Consider the following 24669-nt stretch of genomic DNA (forward strand, 5'->3'; position numbering starts at 1 on the left):
GATAAATCCTCAATCTTTTATCAGCTTTACAATAACAACTAGAGCAGGGCGATATGACCAAAAATATTTATCACGATATACATTTGAAAATTTGCGATAACGATATAACTGACGATATAATTGACACTAGACAAAATACTTTGCAACTCCACAACTTTATTAGTGCAAAAAAAAAACTATGTATTTTCACTTAAACAAGCAGCTGTTTTTTATGTGCATTAAAGTTATATAAAAATTTAACAGTGCAAATGCAAATTCCTTGCTGACAGTTTAACCAAAAGGCATTTCCAGTGGAAATTGGCCGATATATCCTCAGCATAACCATGTATAATATCCACAAAACTTAAAAGAGGTTATATACACACAATACGGTAATATTATGTTGAAGCACAGTACGTATCACTCCGCGAGGCTCCTGCCTACGATAGCGGTAATGCTCTGACAATCCATCAAGCGGTGCGGCTTCGTAGCTTAGCAAAGTCGTACTAAAGCATTTGACAGAGTTTTGAGCGCCGTGTACCACATAAAATCGTTTCGAGGTCAGTAAACACAACCAGAATTCATACATAAGTCACACGGATTATAAGGGGCACTGTCGACTTTCAAAAAAATCAAAGGATTGATTTTAAGTGCGCCGTATTTTCCAAAAAACACGGTAATAACAACGGCCCGCTAGCATGCTCTACCAAAAATAGTGCTTTGTTGTGTATCAAAAGCTAAACCAGCTCCACACCACTGAAGTTGCAGCATTTTTACAAACCAGTTCTGGTTCATCTGTTTCACTCAACGATCCGCTTTCGCCCTTCTCGTTCTCTGTCGCCGCCATGCTTTTTCTGCCATGTGTGTATAAAAACAAAGGTTTTACCCATATTCTATCGCGATATTTCATTTTCTTATCGTTGCCCAACATTATACCGGTATTACTGTGAACGGTATGATATGGCCCTGCCCTAATAACAACAGGAATTAATTAATCAGTATTAATTAATGAGAATGATTGTCCATCTCTATGCATCAGTCCTGTGATTGACTGACGACTCTTATGCCCACTGTCACCTGGATGGTTGAGAAGTCAGATGGCTGGATATCACAGCACATGCATCACTAAGTATAGTAAATAAGACAGCATAAAGGTAATATGTACTTTAATGTGCATTCATTGCTTCCACACTACTAAGCAGAAAGGCTGCAACAGAGAGAGAACTACTGCATCTGCTAGTAGGCTGAGCTTGCCACGGTTGCAGAGCAGAACAAAAACTTCCAGCTGCAGTCCAAGTCCATATGTGACATGACACAGGCAGCTGATTATAACGTCATGCTATTCATTTTCTTCAAATGAATGGCCAAATAAGAAAAATCAGACAGGAACAACTTAGAAACTAAACCTGCACATGTGCACACGCACTCACCGAATAGCGCTACCACCAGAGACAGCAGGAAACAGTGTGCATGCCAGAAAAAGGAAGATTATAAAAACGTAATATCGACAGCCTATGAGCTTTATATTTCTTTTTCTGATATATGTGCGGTGTAGAGAGACAATAATCACGAGTGTGTTTTCATGGATCTTGAGGTGAATTGCGACACGTCCTGTGGGGGTCAGTGTTAACGTAATGCGCACAGGAGCTCAGCGGAAACGAATAAGGAAAATATGGAACTTTTTCATTTCCTCAATTTTAGATAATGATGTGTCAGCACTTGGACAGCAGCACCACATCTTACCATCAAAACAACATCGGGGTCAATAAAATTCACATTTTAAATTCTGAGCTAGATGTTTAGGGATTAAAAAAACAGTGAAGAAGCTGTCCTCAAACTGCACTTCACTTCAGGCAGTCAGAGATACTAACCGACTTGTTTGTTATGCTGCTTTGTTTTAAGGCGGACAATCTGCAGGATGCTGCTGTTGGTGATGTCAGACACCACATCAGAGACACGCTTCCACACTCGTAACAGAGCTCCACACAGCATGTGATACTGACGGAGGCGCATGCCCTGCAGACACTCCTGGCCTTCCTCAATTTTCTTACACTTCCCATTCCTGCAGAGAGAGAGCAAAGAAGAAATGGTGAAAACACATCATAAATCACTCTTTTAGTGTGACTGTATGGCAAGCTAAGGTACAAGATGTGAGATTTGGAGGTAATTTCTTCGTGGCTAGCTCTTGGGAATGGCATTTGATTTAAAAACCATTGACTGAATCCTAATAATTACCAGCCTGATAGGATTCATTAATCCTAAGGGACATTGTGGATTCCTGCTTACCAGTTAGCGTGACTGCATTTCTTGAAGGAGAAGGTGAACTGGTTCTCCCAGCAGTCCCTGGCTTCCTCAGGGGTCACCTAAAAAAAGGAAGAAATGCAAAAGCCTAAAAGTCAGCCAAGTAGTCACTCATTACATATTTTTACCAATGCAGAAGTGAGATTTTCAAGTTCAAACCAAAGCACAAACTACACCCTTTTCTCATTTAAAACAATAATTGTGTCAAAGGGGAAAAACAAGTTATTTTCAATGGGCTTATGGTGAAAGGTCAATGATTAGCAGTTTTAAAGCAGGGAAGGGAAACAGCTTTAGCCTTAATAAACAACAGAACTGTAAAGAAAATAAGAGCTCACTCTTTAAATTTACTATTAATTTATAATATTAAAGGTTTTAAGTCTGTAAAATGTTGCCACACTTTGTCTTTGGAGAGCATTAAGCCTTATCTGGTCAGCACACCTAAATGTCCACAAGGTGGCAGCAGAGACCGAATATATATAAATATACACCCGGAGCAATGACAGAGGAACACTTAGTCCAGAAAATGTCCGACTTTGTGTTTTCCCAATGTTCCCCATTTTCAGAAATGAAAAAAGATGCATTTTAATGCCAAATTTGGGGAAAAAAATCAAAAGACTCAAATGTAACACAAAACCAGTACAAAGACAGAACTAATAGACTGTGAAGCTCTTACCTTTCTGTACTTTTGGTGCAGTTTTTCCAGACTCTCAGGGTGAGTCTGCTTGCCGATGTTGGGCTTATAGACCACAAAGTTCTTCCCTCTTCCTTGCTCAGCTAGCAGCACACATGGATAGTTACCTCGAAGCTGTGAACAGAGGCCACAGAGAGTGTTGTTTTTTTTTTTTGCACTGTCAAAGAGACAAAGTTAGTTAAACTGTTTATCATAACGTGAACTCACCTTCATAGACAGGTAGAATCCCTCATCATGGCCGCTGAGGTTCAGTGATTTCTTGTAGGCCTCATCCCAGGGCATGCCCCTGTCCACACTGATCTGTAGGAGGAAAAAGATCAGAGTCTAAAGCATGTGCTGTGAAAGAGAGGGAGTCAAACTGCCCCACACTTACACACTGCTGGTATGACTTCAGAAACTATTAATATCTATAAATACATGAATAGAACCACTTTAATGCATGTATGAAATACGCCCTCTATACTGGGTAAACTGGTTTTCTTGTGCAGGAGTCCTGAGTGGCTGCCAACTTTGAAACATCAACTGTAGGTTAGCCTGCAGCCAAAAGCTAAAAGCAGAGGATAGTTTGCTGTTACTTTGCAGATGCTGCACGCACATCACTGTTTTGAATATGTTACTGATAATGCCATATCAAACAACACTTCTGCCTGGCCGTTCACAAATAAGCCACTGTACTGCTGTGGTTATCTGCAGGAAGTAAATACTTTTCTAATCCTGCTGTATGCAACTTCACTGTCATCAACACATTTAACATTGCATATGCTCTACTCCAAAGAAATGTATACTTATAGACCTGAGATCAAGTTATGCAAGCCTACCTTATACAGAACAACCTGGCCATCCTGAGGATTTCCAGCCGTCAAGAAAGTTTCCTGTGTCTCCTCATAAATCTCATCGTTACCTGGGGCAAGGTCTGTCAGCGACAGAGTAGAAGAAAGTGATGAACATTTGCAGCTGCTGAATGAATGCATTGACATCCTTCTATTTTAGAGTTACACTTGATCTCCATACCTAGGATTCCCATGTCATATTTGCCCTCCTTTTTATCCTTCTCAATGAGATAGTCAAAGTTGTCAGTGAAGTATTGGAAGAGATGGTTCTGTTTGTGGACCTCCAGACCCAGGATGCGATTTAGGAACTTTGTAATGCTGCAGTCTGAGAAAAACAAACAAGCAATTGACTTCAAATTATGTTTATTCATCTCAAATACCAAATGCAGAGAAAGAAATCTGTCCGTATACTCTACCTTTCTCATTGTTGTTCCCAATGCGGGGCTCCTTACATAAAATCCCAACATCAACCATTCCAGCTTTCATGTCTGGAAGTGAAAAACAAAAAACAGAACAGTTTTTCTACAGCTGCACTAAACTTTCATTTGCTGATGATATTCTCTGCTTACACTGAACCAAAATATGAACATACCTCTGAAGAACATGGCATCACCCCCTGGGTAGCCTTTGGGAGGGGGCACCTTGTTATCTATGAAGCCAAGAATTGCTTTGGTAATTTTATCCAGAGCCTTGGTACCGTACTGCAAAAAAGAAGTAAGGTGAAATTAGTAAAGACAGATGATCTCATAAGGCTTTTTAAGCACTGCAGATTAAGTGTTTACATAAAATATGCTATAAAATGCTAAAAGCAAGACAAACTCCATACACCTCAAATTAAGAGCACAAAACATTTTAGATACAAAGGTTGGGTACAATTTTAAAAGCTTCTTAGGTTTGCATACCTTGTTCTCAAAGTTGTATCTGCTCAGGTCTCTGGTTTCTGTGGCTCTTCTGTCTCCATGGGTTAATGCACCCTGCACAGTGGATTACAAACAGAATTACTATCAAATCAATATACTATTATTACTATTACTAAAATATTACATTTACATCATCACCAGTCACGCTAACAGAACCAGAGTCGGTGCTGCTGGTGTGAAACTGTCAGAGGAAGTTATGAAATCTGGCTTCACTGCTTAGTGCAATTCTACTGTGCAGAAATAATATTGGAAAATAATGCCTTGCAATTTCGATTTACTCTGGATTTGTAGTCTTTTAAGCCAGAAATGTCTGATTTCAAAGCTCAGCTGCTGTAGTAACTTGAAAAATTTGAAAAAAAAACCCCAACTATAAAAATACCCAGTTGTTGCTTATCTGACATATCCATCAATTCAGTTAATATATAGTTAAAAGGTGATTCTACAATGCACCAGTGATGGGTGTGGAGCATATAACACGGAGGAAAAAAAACCAAACAAACCCCAAAAACACTGAAATAAGGACACACACACACACAGACACGCACACACACACTAGTGTAAATGCATGAGGATGCAGAGCCCGCTCTTGGCCCAAACGTGTCAAAGGAAACCCACGAGGTTCAGGTGTGAAAACAAACGTTTTCTATGTGCAACGTGCTGACATGATATTGTGGTTCAGTTAATCTTCAAACAACATTTTGCAAAGAGACGGAGTGTGCAGTGAGTCCAACGTGTGATGGAAGTAGACAACAAAGTTAACAGAAAATTTAGACAAAGTCAACAGTGGATCAGTAAAGCCAGCTGCTAGCTCTGCTCACACAGACAAAAACCTTAAGATACCAAAACAAATGAATGTTTTAGCCAAATATGATTTGACTGCTGATCTGGAGTCAGACTGTTGCAAAGGTGTTCAGCTGTTCAGTTCGACTGAAATGTGTGCACTGGAGCTGTATCAAGTTCAAGCAGGCAGGCAGGCAGACCATGTGACATATTCTTGATACAGATTTACCACACATAGCTGGCAAATGCAGGAATGACTTCCTGTAACCACCATCCCCTTGCACCCTCTCTGCCCTTTTCCCAAAAGAACTGTCATGCTGTGTCACTATGGAAATAAATGGCTGCTAGTGCAGAAATGCATCGATAATTACGGAAAATAGCTACACTTATAAATTATCCAGACAACCTCTTTTTGCTTTTTCTGCTTGTTCAGTTTTCCGTTACTGAGCTGGAGAAGGGAAAGACCCAGAATCTCTTGAGGTTTGTGGAGAAAAGTTGATATAACATCAAGGGAACCAACAATAAAGAAGACTATGGAGCGCTTTAAGACTAGGGAGTATCCCACACAACAGGAAGGACAGAGGGTCAGGGCAGGTTTAAGAAATGAACGGCGGAGTCACGAACAGCCCGGAGCACTCCGATCGATAAACACATAACTCAGATCGTCTCTGTTTACACTGAAACAGTTCTTCTCACACTCCATAAGACAACAACATATAAACAGCTATTTCCCCCTGAGAGAGACTTCAAGATAATTGTGCAAAATAACAACAGCAAATGCAACACCAACCCACACACAACTGAAAGACTGTTGATATTTACCAGACTCTCTAGTCTCTTAGCCACAATGGAGGCAAAACGTCTCTCCCCAGCCAACTCTGAGATGAGAAAGATGTACTCAGGGGCTGTCACCTGATTGGACCGATGAGTCCGACCTGGAACGATGAGAATAAAATAGCAATAAGACATTTTTTGTACAATCAAAACATTTAAAGATATTAAGACTACTGTCTGACTGTTAAATCCTTCAATCTCAAATCTTTAACTTTACAGATAAGCGTTGTACTGCTAATGGACATCCTGTAAAACCTTTGTACAGATAAATAAAACAAGCAAGATATGTTGCTATGTGTAGGAGAAATCAGGTATTATACATTTTTGTGATGACATTTGGTTTACAACAGCTCATTTTTATGTTACAGGCTGTGCCAATCTCAACTAACTATGAAACACCCATAAATGTAAATAAAATAACACAAGTTACAAGTTAGTACAGTACACTAGTGAGGTGCAATTAGAAACAATAAATTAGAAACTGAAAAGTATGAAGAGGACATTTCTGGTGAGATGATAAGATCTCCAGTCATATGACTGAAATCTGATCTTGACACTCAGATCCTCCCACTTAAAAATGAAAACAAAAACTCTTTACACAAGATTGTTCTAAGGAAGTCCCTTCAACTTCCATAGAACCTCTTATGAGGAAATAAGCATGTCTGTGTTTGTACAGTATGTGTGTGTGTATATGTAAGTGTCAGACTTAGCTTCTCGGTATGAGAAACTTAGTCCGCCTGAAGAATCACTGAGGTGGTTTAAGCAAAAAATTGATGACCTTATTTAGTTTAGTGCTCTGTTATGGCATTTACGTATATAAAAAAATCAAATACTGATCGGGTTTGTGGTGTTAATTACAAATAGATTCGCAGCTGTAACACCTTTAAAGGTCAAATGTTCAGCCCACACAAGTAGAGTAACTGAAAGAAACCACAGCTTCTATCTACCAACAAACCTTCAGCGAGACATTTGTCTCAATTTGAATATCGCAATATGAAAATAACACATAAAACACTTCTTCACATTTCTTCTCTTTCTTCTAAAGCTCTTTCAACCTTTCACCTCAATGCTGCTGCTTGTCACAGGGGTAAATTTAAAAGGAAGTAAGGAATAGAAAGCTGATGTAACTACGATGAAGAGGAAAAAAAGTCCAGTGTGCCTTATAGCCTTTTAACTGGTTACATCACTCATCAACAGAAAAAAAAGACTTATGTCATTGACAAAGTTAACCACTGATGAAAAACTTTATTCAAGCCATTATGTGAAGTCTGACACAAACTTAACCAGACAGACTATACTGACAGGTCAAAAATTCAGTCTAAAAAAGGTTCCCGACATCCTTATGTAAGTTAATAACACAAAAAATGCCCTTTTATTTTATTTCTAATCATGTACTCCTCTTTAACTTTTAAAGGCTCTTTGTTAGATTACATTTCCTGACTTACCGAACTGCTGAATAGCCCTGTCTGCGCTCCAAGGCAGCTCCAGGGTCATGTGAACCCTGCGTCTCTGGTTTTTCACTCTCTTGTCTGCCTGCAGGGAAATCCCAGAGCTCGCTGCTTCTGAGATGATGGCCACCAACTACAGGAAACAGGTTTTTGTTTATTGGTGGAGAAAGGTCTTATTGAACAATGTTTTTAAAGCATTTCACTGTTTGGTGAACTCTGATCTGAAGCCCTTCAAGTCATGAAAACAGTGATTCATTTTTTATTTTTTTGTACTGTAAAATATCTAACCTTCTCTCCACTCATGAAGCGATCTTTCTCCTTGAGATTAATGTGGTCAATCGTAAGCCCTTGCTCAGCTCGTGACTCATAACGCACGGTGCCGTCAGGCCGTCGCACCACACGACCCTTACGACCAGTCATCTGGAGAGAAAAGGGGTTAATATACATCAGCTGCACACGTCAGGGTGACAGGTGATGCTGCTGGTTAGCTTGTAGTTGAGGGTCATACCTCAGAGACTTTATCTGGTCCACCAAACTTGTCAATGAGCTCATCCAATGTGTTGAGAGGTAGTTCTTTTCCCAGTTCTGCTATTTTGTTGAGGAGGTCCTGCTTCATTTCCTCTATTCTGGCTGTAAATACAAATCAGAGGAAGATATTAACAATATAACCCTCGCTGGTTGAGTTATAAATATAGCAGGGTATGTGAGGCTACAGTGGCAGCTATCAAGTAGATGTGCATCTGTTTGAATGACAAGCACCTTCCAGTGTATCACTGTTACTGACAACACAAGCTGAAGGACAAAAAAAGAAATGGTGCCTACCTGTCTGGTAGCTAGTCTGGTTCACAAAGATGACATCGTCATTATCTAGCAGGGAGTCTGGTGAAGAGTTGGAGTCTGTGTCTATGCCATCGGAGTCACTACTGCTGTCATCGGTGATGTTGATCACAACGCTGTTGTCTATACTGTGCTTGGGTACTTTGGGCTGGCGACCTCTGGGTTTCCCTGATTGTTAGTTAAACCGCGTGATATTGGAGTTAGCAAAAGCGACACAAAAGAGGCCAAAAATAGACATAGGATTAAAAAATATGTCTTTAACTGAGAATACATAGTACCAGCTGCTAGGCTAAATACACCAAATACACTTATAAATCACAACATGAGCAATTTTACTGCTACACAAACTATAGAAATGTCCACTGAACACTTGGTACATGAAATAATTGTAAAAGACAGCATTTAGGGGTGAACATCCTACAGTGTTGTATTAAATCTTCATATTCACTTACGTTTTCTCTTGTTACTCGGAGCTTTTTCCCTGCTTTGCTTCTCTGAAGGGAAATGCTTTGTTACAAGAGACTGGAATACTCCCCTGGAGCAAAGAAGAGCAGAAAAACAGACTTTAAAACTGACAGCAAAGAAACCACAACACATTAGGGCTGTTGCGGCAATTAGACATTCCAAGTATTCCTGATCTGGCCTAATTATGAGTGCCAGGTATTGATAGGCAGATGAAAACGTGAACTAATACACTCAGACTTTAAGGCATGTCTGCTGTGACAGACCTAAGGTCAACCAAGTTCAAGTCCTTATAACTTCCTTTTCTTCTTTTTCACAAATGAGTCATTGGTCAATTAGCAGCTAATAAAAGGTTGTCTGCTTTGACTGGTGAAGAATGTCAGGGGCACATGACCTGTATGACTATATGTAGTCGTGACACGTTCCTTCTCGAAACTTTCTTGTTATTTGACAGCTTGGTGTATCAAGAAAACGAAACAGAAGACACCTGTGACTATAGTTTTCAGCAAGCAGAAAATCACTCTTTCAAATAGTGTCAAAGTTATCACCTATGGCTCGGCATTCAGTTTTAAAAGAGCTGCAACTCAGATACAGGCAGTCTTTTTTTTTCATATGTAGCCATCACCACAGAAACACAGAAGCGAACAGACGAAATACTCTCTTACTCGGCTGCGGAAACAAATCTGTCCAGATGCCCGTCATTTTCATCCAAGACTTCTCTGGTGCGCGATTCTCCGGTAGACTGGAGTCCAATAACGATGCACTGCAGTGGAGAACACACAAACGCACATCAATGACCCAGCCGTGTTACCTAAAGTAAACTTCTACTAGGACTCACTTCTGCTAATCACGATGGAAAATATTACAAAAATCCATGTGGAATTCCTGAACAACTAAAGCAAAATCAAACCAGCTTGTTCACAGAGAACTGAAACCCCCCACACAACTGACTAAACTATGTTTCAAATTAGCACTCTTACATATACAATCTATGGACTCAAAGTTCAACAGTGTGCTATTCTCACCTTTCCAGCCTCCAGCTCTTTCTGGGCCAGCTCCACCAAGGAGCGGACCTTGGCAGCGATACAGAGATATTTGAAGAATCGCTGGTGAGACGACCAGAACTGCCCCCAAAGAGACTTCCTGCTGACCATGCCCAGCTCATCAGCTGCCTGCATGAACGTTTTCAACGCCTCGGCCCACTAGAAACAGATTCCAGACGCGAATTCTCAGTTTAAATTTTTGTCAGTTTTTTCAAATAAGATAAGAACATATAAATACAGCAGACGCTGTCACTGAATTTCCTCACCAGTTTGGCAGCTTTATTATAGACCTCTTTGAAGTCACCGTCCAGCCCGATCTCTTCAATGCGGAAAGACACCCCGGAGAAGCTCAGCTGTCTGGCAATGTACATCCCACTCACTTTCATGTCCATGGCCACAATCTCCATGGCCCCGACACCTCTGTACACAAATAAATAATTCAACATAACTTAATCATTGGTCAACAGCCGTTCCCACAATCTGACTGTAAGGAATGTTCCAGTAATTTGAAGATACAGATCCACATGATTGAAAAACATAAAAACTTCAGAGTGAAATTCATCCTACAAACCTCTTCTCAATGGAATGCAGGAAGTCATCAAAGGTTCGGAAGGGTGTGCCCTCACCCCAAATTCCTAGTCGGCTCATATAAATCATGTTCTTTGGCTCCGAGGCACCTGGAACAGACATGACAGAAATCGATGATTTAAAGTCTACTATTGTATTTTTTCTCCTGCCCGAGAATGTTTATTTGTGTGTTAGCTTACCTGTGGCACTGGCATACACCACCCTGGCATGCGGCAGCTTGCTTTGCAGGTCAAGAACGGCTTTGCCCATCTTTGTAGATGTGGCATTCTTGGCTTTGTGGCATTCATCAAAAATAATCTATATTGATGCAAAGTCAAGGACAAAAAATACCAAAAACCACTGCTGAATGTGCGGTTGTTAAAACTAAGTCCGAAAATCATGTGGAACAACATATCGAAGGACAGCTTATGTTAGATTGACAAAGAATATGGCATTAAAATTAAAGGATACAACTCCATCAAATTCTGGTTTGCACCAATCCAGGATCTGTTTGATCCTCGTCCGAAGCTGCCCTCCTGCTTGGCTTTCTCCAATCAGTGCAGAGTAAGTTGCAAACAAGACTCCTTCTGAGGTAGCTGTGTCACCGTACTTTATCTGTTAGAACAGAACAAACATTAAACAAGTCACAATAGTGCTTTGCTCTACTTCACCGATTGCGCTCATGCACACATAACAACTGTTCTAATTTTCTCAGTTTGACCCACAAATTCCACCTGAACTCACCTTGTTTAAAGCATGCACAGGAATAGTCGGTGCATCTATGTCTTTGAGATCTCTCTCTGCATCAAATTTCAGGTCATTGGATATGCTGAACCTGAGGGAAAAGACAGGGAAAATTAGCCGACTTTGACATACAGTAAATCTACTGTGCATAAACAGGATATATCATGCAGGTGGACAAAAATCCCAATCAGAAAATCTATCTATTTTTTAATCATAGCCCGCATTAGTCATGTCCTTTTTCCCCTCAGAAGTGTTTTTCTTGACTCTAACCTTTTGAGGCCTCATGGAACAGGTGACTCTTAACATTCTCTAGTTTCATACAAATCCTACTTTGCAATTGCTTTTCTAGAAGCTCTCATTTACTGATAAAAGGAGATGTTTGGTCTTAATATTGGTAGAAACTGAATGTAGGAATCCAAATGAAAGTAATTTCTGTCTCCAGTTTAACCTTCTGAACTCCATTATATAGTTTTGAAATTACACCGAGCTCACATTATAAATATTTTCCGTAGGCCGATTTCAAATGCCCTATGACTTTACCAAAACTGTTCATGTGATTGTGTAATGAAGAAGTCAAAAAAGGTCACCAAATAACTCAGGTAGTCTTTCCGTTTTCTGAAAATTGCTAAGAGTGCTTTAATTAAAACGGCAGACTATGCAGAGAGGCCTCTTACTGGCCCATCTGTTGTAGCATGTTTATCACTCTTACCATAGTGCTTTTTTTCTTCCCTTAAGGTAGTTCTCCAGGATGATTCCTGCCACAGTGCGTCCCTTTCCGACCCCTGCCCCATCTCCGATCAGGAAGCCTGCCCTCTGCTTGTTCTGGAGGATCACCTCATGTTGCTGAGGGTGCATAAGGAACGAATGATGATCAATATGCCTCCAGAGTCACGCCATTAAAAGTGCTTCATGTATTGTGTGCTGGTATGTATACCTGGCAGGCGTATATGATAGCCTCTAGCTGCAGAGCAGACAGCAGACCATTTTTAATAGTTGACTCGGGGATGGACAGAGTGTATGTGATGTCAGGAGGAGGGACACTGGATAGAGTGTTTGTTTCCACCACTATGTCAGGATGAGAAATTCCTATAGTGGCTGAAGAGAAGAGGAAAAAAACATGTTAACCATAAACTGAGTGTCATGTTGTATTAGGGGGAAAAAAGGCAGACAAATTAATGGGTGAACTGATGTTGAAGTTCATTCAAGTGGCCTACATTTGGAAGGTCTGTACTCAGCGTATGTGTCTACATGTCCCAGTTCCTCTGCTTCTTCTTCCTCGGCCTCCTCTTCCTCTTCTGTTGCTGCCTGGGTTGTCTGAGGCTGGAAGCACCACAGAGACTTCAGTAATGTAATCACAACAGCAAGCGTTGCATTTGGGAATAATATTTTGTTGTTTCAGCTTAGGTGAAGACAAGTTAGGAGAGAGAAAACTGCTGAAATTTAGAAGTAGGTGAGCAGTTAGTATGAAGATAATGCACAATGGAAAAGTTCCTTAAGAAGGAATATTAACCAGAAAATTAGCAAAATAACAAGTGAATAAAATGCATGAAGCCAATTAAAGGAGATTGAATTGGGAGATTTGAAAAACGTAGTCAAGCAGACAAAAAACAAAAGACAGAGAGTGGAAATGGAGAGGACCTCTTTTTGACAGTCAGCTGAATATTACAATGCCTCTTTTCCTGTCAAAGTAATCTCTGTTTTTTATGCAATGTACATTTGTGGCATGTACAATATGCCGCCATGCTTTTGTCACCTGTGGTAATACAGATGGTAGACTTGCCACAAAAAGCAGGAGCATTACAATTTACCTTATAAAGTTTTGCTAAATTCAACGGGACCCCCAGATGAGAGCCATGTTATGTTTTCAGTGTAAAACATCTAAAAGATGCACTCAAAAAAATGAATTGCCCTCCTAAACATGAAGCAGTAATTTTGAATAAAATGCAACTGAAATATATAAAAATCAAATGTTTATTTATTCAAATAATGAATCAGCAAGGAAAATATGCTGGGTATTAACTAAACATATACGAATCAATTAAATTTAATTGGACCAGATTCCATTAAATTTAGTGTTTTACATTGAACTAATATAACACAATGGAATTACATGGAAATCAAATTACTTCAAGACAGGATTTTGGGCATATTTTTTGAGTGAACTGCTGCAGCTGCTGCAAATAAGACCTAAAACATAATCTGTATTTTATATATGATTCCCATATATGATTACTGATGAGTAAGCTCAAGGAGTTTAACTTTAACATCAGACTGGAGAGGTTAATGTGACTACCTGGAATCCTCCTAAAGGTGGGGTGCTGATAATAGCAGATATATCCTCCAAACTTGCCAAGCCTTGAAACCTGCTGGTGCCATTCTGCTGTCAAAAAAACATAAAATAAAGAAATACAAACTCAAATAAAACACTGTGCCTAAGAAGGATTAAAGCAAAGAAAGACGAGAGTAATCTGCCTGTGCATTTGTGTCTATATGCATGTGCACGAGAGCGATGGGGCACTCTCCTAAAGCTGCACTAAACAAAATGCATTTTATTTGACTGGCAGTGAAAAGCCAGCAATGACAACAACAACAACGAAAGGAAGATAAAGGCATGGGAAATATAGTCTGGGAAATATAATGAATGAAATGAGGGCAGAATGAAAAGGAAAAAAATAAAAAGGCTTTCAGAAAGCAGGGAAAATAAATGTACTCTGATCATATCAAAAAGATATCCACGGACCCATCTAATTCAAAGAGAGCTTAACAGGAATGAAACTGCAGGCTAGAGGAACAACTATTGAAAACAAAGTTGCTTTCCTCGGGACACTGATTTAGAGAGCATGAAAGTGCACGCATACTCCTAATTTGTCTACAAGAGAGAAAACAGTTAAAAAAATGTAATGACCAAAGACAAATGTTTAACAACAACAAATTTTATCTAATGGATACAAACATAATTCCTGAATGAAAAGACGAGACACTGGTCATTGCAAACAGCAACAGCGTAAACCGTAAAAGCAACTGGGAAGACCATTGTTCAACCTCAGCACCAAATGACTCTCCTGCTACATGTAATAAGAATTCAATATGAATAAAATAACTGTGTCATTTCCACCAGTGCTGAGAGGTTTAACAGCTTAAATATGTGAGATTAAATACCATCACATCGGTGCATAGTTGAAGGTTTCACTGTACAATGAATTAAACGCAAAAAACTACACATTAACAAACGTACTGGTAGCTAAGTAGGTGGTAAAATGGTGTGCTAACAGCACAGAAAGATGATAATGATATTAGATAAGAAAGACAGCAGATACACACCAAAAGATATGCTGCACAGTTACTATATGAGAGCTGTGTCTGCTGCTAATCAGTTTTTAATTCACAGCTTATACTTCATAAGAATGGACTTGTGCACAGCCACAACATGAAAATCTCAACTTAGAGTGGAACATTAAATCAACATTATATCATGCTCCAAGTACTTTACACTACAAGCCACATTCACCCATTAAAACAGCGCTTTATCTATCTCACATCCACAGCTCCAGCCAATTTAGACTCACCAATTAACCTCACATGGATGTCTTTGGAATGTGGGAGGAAACTGGAGGTGACAGTGCTAACCACTTCACCGCCAGGCTGCAGACGCAGTCGTGAGGCAGGAAAGCACTAGTGTTTACGGGATACAATGGACAATATAACCCTTAGTTACTGTTTGTTATTTGATGCCAACTTCCCCCAGTGAAGACATACGTATGCTGAGGCAAACAAGTCTGTTGCATATCATATCTGTAAGAGGTAAAGGTGTGGTAACCAGTTTTTCTGGTAATGACATGTGAGCGAGTGCTTGTTACTGACCTCTAACTGGCTCTGTGCTGGTGTGGTGGTACTAGTGCTGACGTCCCAGATTGTGGGCACTGTGTCCAAGTTCTCTGCATTGATGAAGGACTGGGTATCAGCATACTCCGACAGTGAGTCAGTCGGAGAGGAGAACAGAGAGTTTGTGGAGATGTCATCAAGGCAGGGCAGGTCCTGCAGGCAAAGAAAAAACGGGACGAGGTGTTAAAGGTAAACTCTAAAACGGGACAAAATTTAGGGCAGAGAGTTCAGTAGATCTCTAAATAAAGAAACAATATTTATACCCACATCCAGACACAGTCCCTCACCATCAAGCTTTATGCAACATAAAGGGGGCGCAACAAAAGCTTTTTTAAAAAATGTAACAGACACAGCACCAATACCAAACAGCAAAAGAAAAAAGGTGTGGCATGAGGATGAATGGGAGTGATGTTTGGATAATAAAGGAGCCGTATTCATTCTGGATTTTAGCCAAGTTACATTTATTTGGGTGTAACACGAGTAGCCCAAACAAAATATAATTACACACAGATGTGAGAATGAGCACGTGAAGTAGAACGTGAGGGGAAGGCACAATAAGGCTGCTTGTGTGTATGTTTGTCATTTCAGCTATGGCTGCCTTCCAGTCGCGCCTCTATTCATATCGTTTCCAAACCATTAGCATGCCATGTTCCTTAACTAGCCCCTCACAGGCACCCCTAGGCCCCCTGAGACTTATAAACATGTATTTGGAGAGATAGGAATTGAATGACAACAAGAAACTCAACAGAGGAGAAATCTCTTCGTGATCTCTTTGTGACGTCCATAAATGAGTCTGTGTATAAATACACTCTGAGCAATGTGTGGAGATTCCCACAACACACTGTTCCCCATACCCCCACTAGGGGACCACGAGGCAACTGTGAATACTTCCCCAAAGAGACTAACGTGCTTATTTGGAAATTTGGGAAAATTTCAACATTTCTCCAAATGTTGATACCCCCCCACCACCAATATTGTTATATGGCCACAAGTGATCTCTGTTAAAACACAATAAGCTCTAAGGACTGAAGATGGCTTTGTGGGAAGAACAATACTATGCTTACAGAACAAAAGTAAGAAAAAAAGTCCATAATCATGCAGAATCATTAGCTGAGCTGCTGACTCATTCCTAACAATCTGGTAGTACTGATTAATACTGAGAAGCTGCAGGAACTTCTGTCATGGCTGTCTGTTAGCCATTACTCACAGTTCAACAGAAAATGTTTCACAAGCATCAGAGGGCTAGACGTAGAGCTCAAAGTGTTAACATGACAACATCACGTAGGAATGGTGAACAGGAAGGACTATAAACAGCAAACAGAGAAAAAGTGGCTCTGCCCCTACATTTGCTTACATACATATTTGTGTATTTTGTCTTTGTGACATTAGAGAAACAAAGCAACTTATTAACCTATTATGTGGATGTTTGTGGATTGTAAAGTGCACTAAGCTTATCAGTGTTTACTGCTCACTTTATGCTCTTCAGCTCCCTCCCTGTTCCTTTCTCTTTCCTTTTCTCCTCATGTTTGTGTATGTGTGCGCTTCCTGAGGGCAAGATCAGGCATGAGCTCTGCAATCAGACTCTCCAAAGTTCTTCTAGCCTACGGACAGCTGACTGGAACAACTGGCTTTCGTATGGAGAAAGAGTTGTAGATAAGAGTGGGTGTCCTATACTACCACTCCCAAACACGCAACTTGGTCACTTTATATCACTTTTATATCACGTATCCGTTTGCTAGTTTGTTTCTCTATTCTATCAACTACGTGACTTTCTACCTCATGCTATTCGGTGTCCTAATTCCCTTCCCTGCTCCCTCCATTCTGTGCAATTCTGACTTGGGATAAATGAATAAACAACAAGGCTTGGAAAAAGGACACAGTGTCACCAGAGGCATCGTTCCACTGAGGCATAATTGCGGAAACACACGCATAAGCGCAGACACACGTATTTCACCCAGAAAATTATTAAGTATTGCCTGTCTTTCTTACAACACACTTAACCACAAATTTGATAAAATGTTACAAGATGAGTTTAGATACAAATACAGACCTGATGAACAAACAACACAAAAGAAACCCCCCTAAATATAATCTAATCTGAGTTACACCTACAGCTGTCATATTAGCTTTCCTCATAAAGCCGGTTAGGGCTATGAAACTCTCAAAACCTTAACGATTCTTATTTTGCACATCACCATGAATTCAATCAAGCTTGAAAAGAAAACAAGCGCTAATTTAATTTATTCTACAAAAATGGCTAATTTGTATGCCAGCTGTTTATTGCTTAGCTCCACATTATAATGAGACTTCTCAGTTTTCTGCATCTTGTAAAACCATGTAACATTATGTGCTTTGCTATTGCAGTGTTGTTATATTAAGACAACCAAAATGATACAGAGGAATCACAGAAAACTGCGGCAGTCTGGTGGGTGCTAACCCAGACATGTCCAACCTCAGAACCATGCTAATCGAGTTGTTAAGCAGAGCGTAACAGAGGCAGCAGTGTTTGTCCCCCGGCAGGCCTATACCCAGGGCTACTCCATCTACTGCTCCTAACAGTGGGCCCTGCCAAGCAGAGATAAGGTTTGAATTCCAACTGCTCTGATGGTAATCTGGCTCCTTCCACAGCTCACAGCCTTACAATCATATAACTGCTAATCCTGCCTCACACTTTCTCCTTTGCACTCTTTGTATCTGTTGCGCAATAAAACAAATATCTGTGTGTGTGTTTTTGTGTGGCCAAGTTACATATTTTATTTTATTTTCATGGAATAGGTGGTAAAAAAAACTGTGTCTGTACAACAGCGAAACATGTGAAAGTCCATGCACATGCTTTTTCACATCATCTGTCCACCATCCTGTTTTTTGCTTTTCACATGTTCCTCTTTCACTTCAGCTTCTTCTCTGCTGTGAATTGTGAAGCCAGTATTATATCCTCTCTTTACAGTAAAGTTGAAACCCTCAACACATGCAGGCATCCATTTGACCAAATGCCTGCAACAATGACTCCCAATTACCTTACTGCGAGAAGCTTTGTATGGAAGCTACCGGCACATATGAACACGAACACTGAACATCATGTATCCACAGCAGTAAATTGTACTTGAGTATCTGGATAATAACAGTTATCTGTCTGTTGATGATTAATGTAGGCACATGGCAGTGAAAAACAACCTCAAAGAGCCTTTCCAGCACACGAGATGCCTGCAGAGCAGTAGAAGTTGGTGTTTGTGGTTGAAGATGGTGGTTATCAGCTCTAAGAATCAGAACTGGAAAAATACACTTCTAAATATAACCGCCCACCAGCAGCTTAGCTTCTTTATTTCCCTAATCTGCTAAAGTTGATGCATTTATTGCATGACGAGTAACCTTAAACAGTTTCACACAATCTCCAGCCCTTACAAAAAAATCCCAGTGAGTCCATAATCGTAAGATGTGAAAACAAAATTTAGGCTAGAATAAATATTAGCCAACATATTACGGTAAGGAGAAGTATTTATCTGTCCTTCACACATACACACACACACACACACACACACTACAGTTGCCATGACAGAAGGAAGGAGCAGCCGTTACTAATATAATGACCACACTGACAACTGACAATAATTAGCCCTGATGATAAACTCATACAGTGTCATACAGAGGACTCTAGCAGCCCTGTCTTTTACTTAGCTTTATAAGCATATCAGTTTACAAATGTTTCTCTTCCTTTTAAATGAAAACATCCTTTTGGAATACTAAGGATTATCAGACACAAACCCTTCTCAAACACATCATTAAAATAATATTTTAAAGGATGCTGCCAGTATTTCCAGTCATGACATCGTAAACCGTTTTTACACAAGGTGTCTATTTTTATTTGTTTATTTTCCTGTTTAGTTTTGAATGGTCAGTTCCTCTGTTTTGTTGTTGTTTTCATTACTAAGTCTAATGTTATCCAAGGACAGCCACATGCCTCCCGTGACACACAGGGTGTTGTCAGCTGTCTCTTTTCACTGGTGTTTTCTTTGGCATGCGGGAAGTGCTGACAACAGTTGATATCCCGACAATAGTGCAATAAAAAGGAAAAATATTATTACCGATTTCAAGCTAGTAAAAGCAGTAATTTATTGAAAAAAATTAATCATCTGTATTTAGTAATGTAATACGTACCACAGCTTTACCCCGCTACCAAAACACAACCTTAACGTAAGAGCTACTGTATACTGTCCCAGGCCACGTCCTGCTAAACTCAATAACCTCTCAATACAAGGCCACGCTGAAGCCTCAGCCAGGCCAGGCCCAGGGCTTTCCCCTCCTACACACTGCCAGCTTGGCTAAATTTTCCAAGGCCAGGAAACAAGTCACCCTGGCCTCCCACTTACCCTACACACCCACACATGTACACAAACACACATGCACACCTCAAATAACCTCACAAACACAACCTACATTTCTGTCATCTCCTGCTTATTCACTATCCCAAGCTCTAAATGTCCATCCCCCTTGTTTCTCATCCCTGGCAACTTTGTCTCTCTGCCCCTTTGGGCATCGCTTCAATGTTTAGTTTTGTTTTCCAGCAAAAACTCAGCTGCAAGAAGATTGTCTGTATAATCCAACACATGACTGATTGATATGGATGTAGCTCAAGCTCAACTGTCTCTGGATTAAGCACAGCCCCTTTTCAGCCCTGTCTTAATATCCTACAGAATGCTTTAAGATCATGAAAATACTGGTGTACCAATATTAGTAACAGTAGTAGTGGGAGGGTTAGACGTGTGAGAGTCACACCACACTCTGGAGACTGATAGTTGTAAAAGCTAATAAAATGCCAAGTTCTTGGTAATGTCAGTAGTGTAAAATGACTGTGTAAGCCAGCATGACCCTGTCAACACGCCAAGTAGGTGTACTGAAATCTTATCTGTCAGATTGTGTGGTCTGTTTATGTGGATGCAGTGATGGGATAGAGTTTTCATATAATCCACAGCACCCCTATGATCAGCTGACTGAAACAACCCGAGACTGATCTCACTGGGGTCAGCTGTTGACCTTATCCATGCAGTCAACAGAACCTGACTGATGATGTTTGTGCGCCTTCTTAAGATGTGGGTCTGGGGCCAGTAACTGAAAAGCCACTACTGGTGTCTCTCATTCTCTGTGGATTATGTTATGCCAAACTGTCTGCATGTCAGACGGCCCTGACATATCTACCGGACTGTGACTTTAATAGCACGGCTGTAAGCTTTTCCTTTTCCTTGACCCCATACAGCTTAAGGCTGATGCTGACTTTAAAAAAAAAAATCAAGTTCTTTGATTAACTTGCTGTTGAGAAAGGGCTTCTTTGATTTTTAGCATTAAATGAATTTGTGGACAGAAGGTTCTGTCTTTTGACATGCAGACATAAATCAGCTTAACCAGAAACAGAGCTTTGATCAAGGAGCCAATTTGTCAAAAAGCCACTTTATTTCTGTACACATGGAAAGTTTTACATCTGTTCTGGTCTATAAGACCCTTTAGTCACACAACCTCCCAACCAAAGAAAATATATTCAAACACTTTTAAATGTCAGCCACTGTCAACAAAATGCATACAAGTTCAGCAGCTTCGCAGCTCACAAAGAGCTCTCCTCAGGATCCTCCCTAAGTGGAAGTCGACCTTTGACCACATTTCATTAATCAGTGCTAATAAAGAAAACCTAACCCAGTGGACTTTCTCTGACAGAAGTGAGTACATTTTCTATTTTAGGGTGAAAAGTCTGATTAGTAATCAGCTATTTCTGTCCTATATTCCTTTTTAAAGGTTAAAGGTTCAAGAAAGCCAGCTTGTTACTTACAAGCCTGGAATTTTTTAGTGTTTTCACGTGTTCTGGAAAATAAAAGGATGCCGTGTCTAGTGTCCCCAGCTGGACGGTTCTTCTGCCTGTAGGGGAGCCTAAGGTTCACACGGAGCTGGGTACTAGAAACTAAAAGGGGTAAATTTTAGCAAAATCAGTTGATCTAAAAAACTAATTACTTTCCTAGCAATAAAATCAAGTAAAGGCAAAGTAGTTAAAGATAAGAATGAGAAGACAGGAAGTCATCTACAGACGGGTGCCATGAGGGTGAGCTGACACAAAGCAAATTGTAGTCAAAGAAAAAAAAAATAGGGAAAAGGGGGTGGGGTCAATAGTATTTACAGAGGCTACTCTTCTCAGTACATTTTCTAAACATCTTTCTACAATTCTTCTGTAGATTAAAGCTATCTAAGAGTCCACTAACTCTTTGTCTAAGACGGACTCTATAATGTTGAGATCAGGGATCTATGGGGGGCACAATATGCTGCAGGGACTCCTTATTATTCAGGTCACTGAAGACAGATCGTCATGATCGCGGCTACATGCTTGGGCTTGCTGTCATGCTGCAGCACGAATATGAGACCAGCGAGCTACATCGTTGATTGTAAGGGTTCATAGATAAGAAATGAAACGTTTGTACAACACTATCCAACTCAAAGCAAGACAAGATTCTGAACATGTTTGTGAGACAAAAAAAACAAAAACCAGTGAAAAAAAAGCACATTAAAGTGACTCACTCAGAATCACACTGTGTGTCTGTTTTTGTGTTCTATGTGGGCCTGCGTGCTCAGAGCTGAGAAAAGTGGATGTAAGGGGAGTGTTGACGCAAGATGACAGAAATTTCAACACAGCATACCACGAAGCACTTGCAACAGAGGTAAATCCTCTGATTTGAAACAGTCTCATTCAAAATAGAGAGGATTTAAAATTGTTTTAAAACTTGTTATAGGGGAATAATATATACTAGATGCATATGGTAAGTTACTGCTTTAGAAGGTAAAATATTATTGGTCTTATAAAGAATAGCCTAAGCTAATATTCAAAGCATAGTCTAGGAAAAGTTTTTCTCTTAAGAAGAAAGGAAGTCTGCAGATGTATGAAATCAAAAATGTACTTCAAATAACCTTCCTCTCGTCTTGTACATGACACACACCCACACTTTGACACCTTTTGTCAGTTGAGTACCTTATGCACAATGAGCCTGTAAGGTACGGACTTTGATTTTGTTCCCGATCAAGGAACACCTGCAACACTTTTTCTCCTGACTATCCAACGAAATCAGAACTTTCTATAAAACAATATGTCCAATATGTCACTTTCACACTTAACACATCTGGTAAGGGACACAGAAACCCTTAGCAATTTTCATCCTACATGAAGCCAAAACAATTAAAAACTTCTAGTGCTGTTCAAATGCCTTTATTTATTTAAAAGAAACTGACCCAGCACCGTATTCTAACAATTTTCCCAAGCATGTAAAAAGAGTATCTCAGCCATTGCCTAACCATTTCTGATTTACTTACTGTTAGTTCAGACAATAACAGCCAACAGACAAGATCAAGGGTAGACAGGTCCACAATGCCAAGAAACCGAATCCTTTCTATGATATAACAGTGCTGCTATAATACAATAACCTGATAATAAATCCTAAACTAGCCTCGTAATAAGCATGCCCCAGTGGGGCATTTTACAAAAAGTTAAAAGAGTTTCTAAATATGTTTGAAACAAGTTTCTCACATTAAGTTTGATTACATAGTATTTTATTCAAGTTTGTACCGGAGGACTTTTAATTATGCCTTGCTGTAACAGGCAAAAGGTCTGGGAAATGCAAAAGCTCTTGAATGGAACGAATGATCACAAAACAGTTATACATGTTCATTAGTCTATTCTATTTAATTGTGTTTCATAAAAAAATACTATTAACTTCATTTTGGCGACACAGTTTTAGGACTCTAAAAAATAATGTGCTAAGTTTTCTCATTTTAGTATTACCACGCTGACAGTCATGTTGTTCTAACGGCTGTCTTCCTTTCCGTATGCTGTCGTAGTTTTTGAATCTTGTATCCTGTGTCGTAGTAGAAACATTACCAGCCAGAAATAATTAGCTTGAATGTCCCCTGGTTAAGTTGTCTGTTCACCTAGCACCACTCTAAAATACTGCGATTATAACTGGCAGTAAAATGTGATTTTTGTTTGATATAATGCTGCTTTCAATCAAACCCATTTATGCACTGCTACATACCGGTAAAAAGACAGCATGCATGTGAAGCGAGGCACCAACCTGCAGCCTAAGAAAACTGCACATCTTGCAACCAACCTTTGTTTTCTTTTATCAGTGACCCAGTACCCCCCTCCCCACACACACACACACACACACACACACACACACACACACACACACACACACACACACACACTCCCCGAAGCACTCACTTAATCTCACCATCATTGTTTATTCACTTCCCGTCAAGTACACGCCTGGGGTCACACTTGAGGTTGAACGTAATACCAGGAAACTGACAACATGTGCCCACCGAGAGGCTTCCCTGCACCTTAAATGACAGGTTCACAGTCTTGCAATGTAACAGTAATTAGTACCTTAAATAAGAAACAAGCTCTAGAACAAGAGGTTCTAGGTTTGGATAAACTTTTACTACAGATTTCTCCATGCGTTCAAGTTTGAATTTGGTCAAACAAGTGGCCACAGTTTAGTATGCTAAACTCTGACTCTCTAAATGGTCACTGTGTATTGGAGGGAAGGCCACAGCAAATAATGTGCAGATGTGCAGCTGACTTTTGTGTTAGGAAACTGATTAAATACTGTGTGCCTAAGATTTTTTCATGCACTGATAATATCCATGCATGACGTTTTTTTTCTCTTTTTAAATATGATTAAAATGTGTAAATTCCTTGGAACTCATGACTGGACCCTTTTTCAATTTTTGCTGAAAGAAGAAATGCTGACATGGGATTAGTCAACTGACTTAATCAGAAATTCACTGGTAATGGGCTCAGCAAGCCTTGCCCCAATCAAGTCATTAAACGGATATTTGCCACATTTTCACTGACACCGTGCAGTCTAATGAATCATAATTCAAAAAATAATGATGGTCTATTTACAATCCAGCACAACAATGGCCAAATTTAATAGTCATCCACAAAACCGGCAACACTGCCATTTAGCCTGACAAGATATCAGGTTCTAGCACTTAGTGGTAGACAGCGTGGAGTGTGGCACATAATAATTTATCAGAGTTTGTGGCCGTGTGCAGCAGATGACTGGCTGGCAGACTGGTCTGTCGGCAAAAAATATTCATAAACTGATCTAAAAACTAACAGACCATCTTTCATAATCATTTACTCTAAGACAGTTAAATAGGGAAGCAAAAATCTTAAAGATATAATGAACAAAGATGAGGTAACCTTCTTTCTTTCAATAGAATTAATCATATTCGTGCTCTACACCAATTTCAGTCTTGTAGGGCATAATCAGAGACATATCCCAATCTTGTTCAGGAAACGAGCATTTGTAAGCG

The 24669-nt window shown here is 39.9% G+C and overlaps 1 protein-coding gene across 5 annotated transcripts in view; it reads right to left on the bottom strand.

The window, feature by feature from the left end:
• sbno2b (strawberry notch homolog 2b) overlaps window positions 1-24669 on the bottom strand; it is a 59735-nt gene that overhangs the window by 4194 nt on the left and 30872 nt on the right. For 3 of the 5 annotated variants that reach the window (XM_084921874.1, XM_084921878.1, XM_084921877.1), the window contains 27 exons: window positions 15298-15471; window positions 13730-13816; window positions 12651-12756; window positions 12371-12531; window positions 12146-12279; window positions 11437-11527; window positions 11164-11307; window positions 10893-11010; window positions 10697-10802; window positions 10392-10545; window positions 10108-10284; window positions 9748-9845; window positions 9073-9155; window positions 8606-8788; window positions 8292-8413; window positions 8072-8203; window positions 7781-7916; window positions 6324-6436; window positions 4704-4775; window positions 4394-4502; window positions 4218-4289; window positions 3983-4126; window positions 3790-3884; window positions 3179-3271; window positions 2954-3085; window positions 2266-2342; window positions 1851-2041 (listed from right to left, as the gene is read on the bottom strand). In XM_084921874.1, coding sequence (XP_084778000.1) covers window positions 1851-2041; window positions 2266-2342; window positions 2954-3085; window positions 3179-3271; window positions 3790-3884; window positions 3983-4126; window positions 4218-4289; window positions 4394-4502; window positions 4704-4775; window positions 6324-6436; window positions 7781-7916; window positions 8072-8203; window positions 8292-8413; window positions 8606-8788; window positions 9073-9155; window positions 9748-9845; window positions 10108-10284; window positions 10392-10545; window positions 10697-10802; window positions 10893-11010; window positions 11164-11307; window positions 11437-11527; window positions 12146-12279; window positions 12371-12531; window positions 12651-12756; window positions 13730-13816; window positions 15298-15471 — 3304 coding nt within the window. The remainder of the gene's footprint in view (window positions 1-1850; window positions 2042-2265; window positions 2343-2953; window positions 3086-3178; window positions 3272-3789; window positions 3885-3982; window positions 4127-4217; window positions 4290-4393; window positions 4503-4703; window positions 4776-6323; window positions 6437-7780; window positions 7917-8071; window positions 8204-8291; window positions 8414-8605; window positions 8789-9072; window positions 9156-9747; window positions 9846-10107; window positions 10285-10391; window positions 10546-10696; window positions 10803-10892; window positions 11011-11163; window positions 11308-11436; window positions 11528-12145; window positions 12280-12370; window positions 12532-12650; window positions 12757-13729; window positions 13817-15297; window positions 15472-24669) is intronic. The other 2 variants (XM_084921875.1, XM_084921876.1) reach the window with 2 other exon arrangements.

This window comes from Perissodus microlepis, chromosome 23 (assembly GCF_051167445.1).
Source record: "Perissodus microlepis isolate ML-2025 ecotype Zambia chromosome 23, ASM5116744v1, whole genome shotgun sequence".
Lineage (NCBI taxonomy): Eukaryota > Metazoa > Chordata > Actinopteri > Cichliformes > Cichlidae > Perissodus > Perissodus microlepis.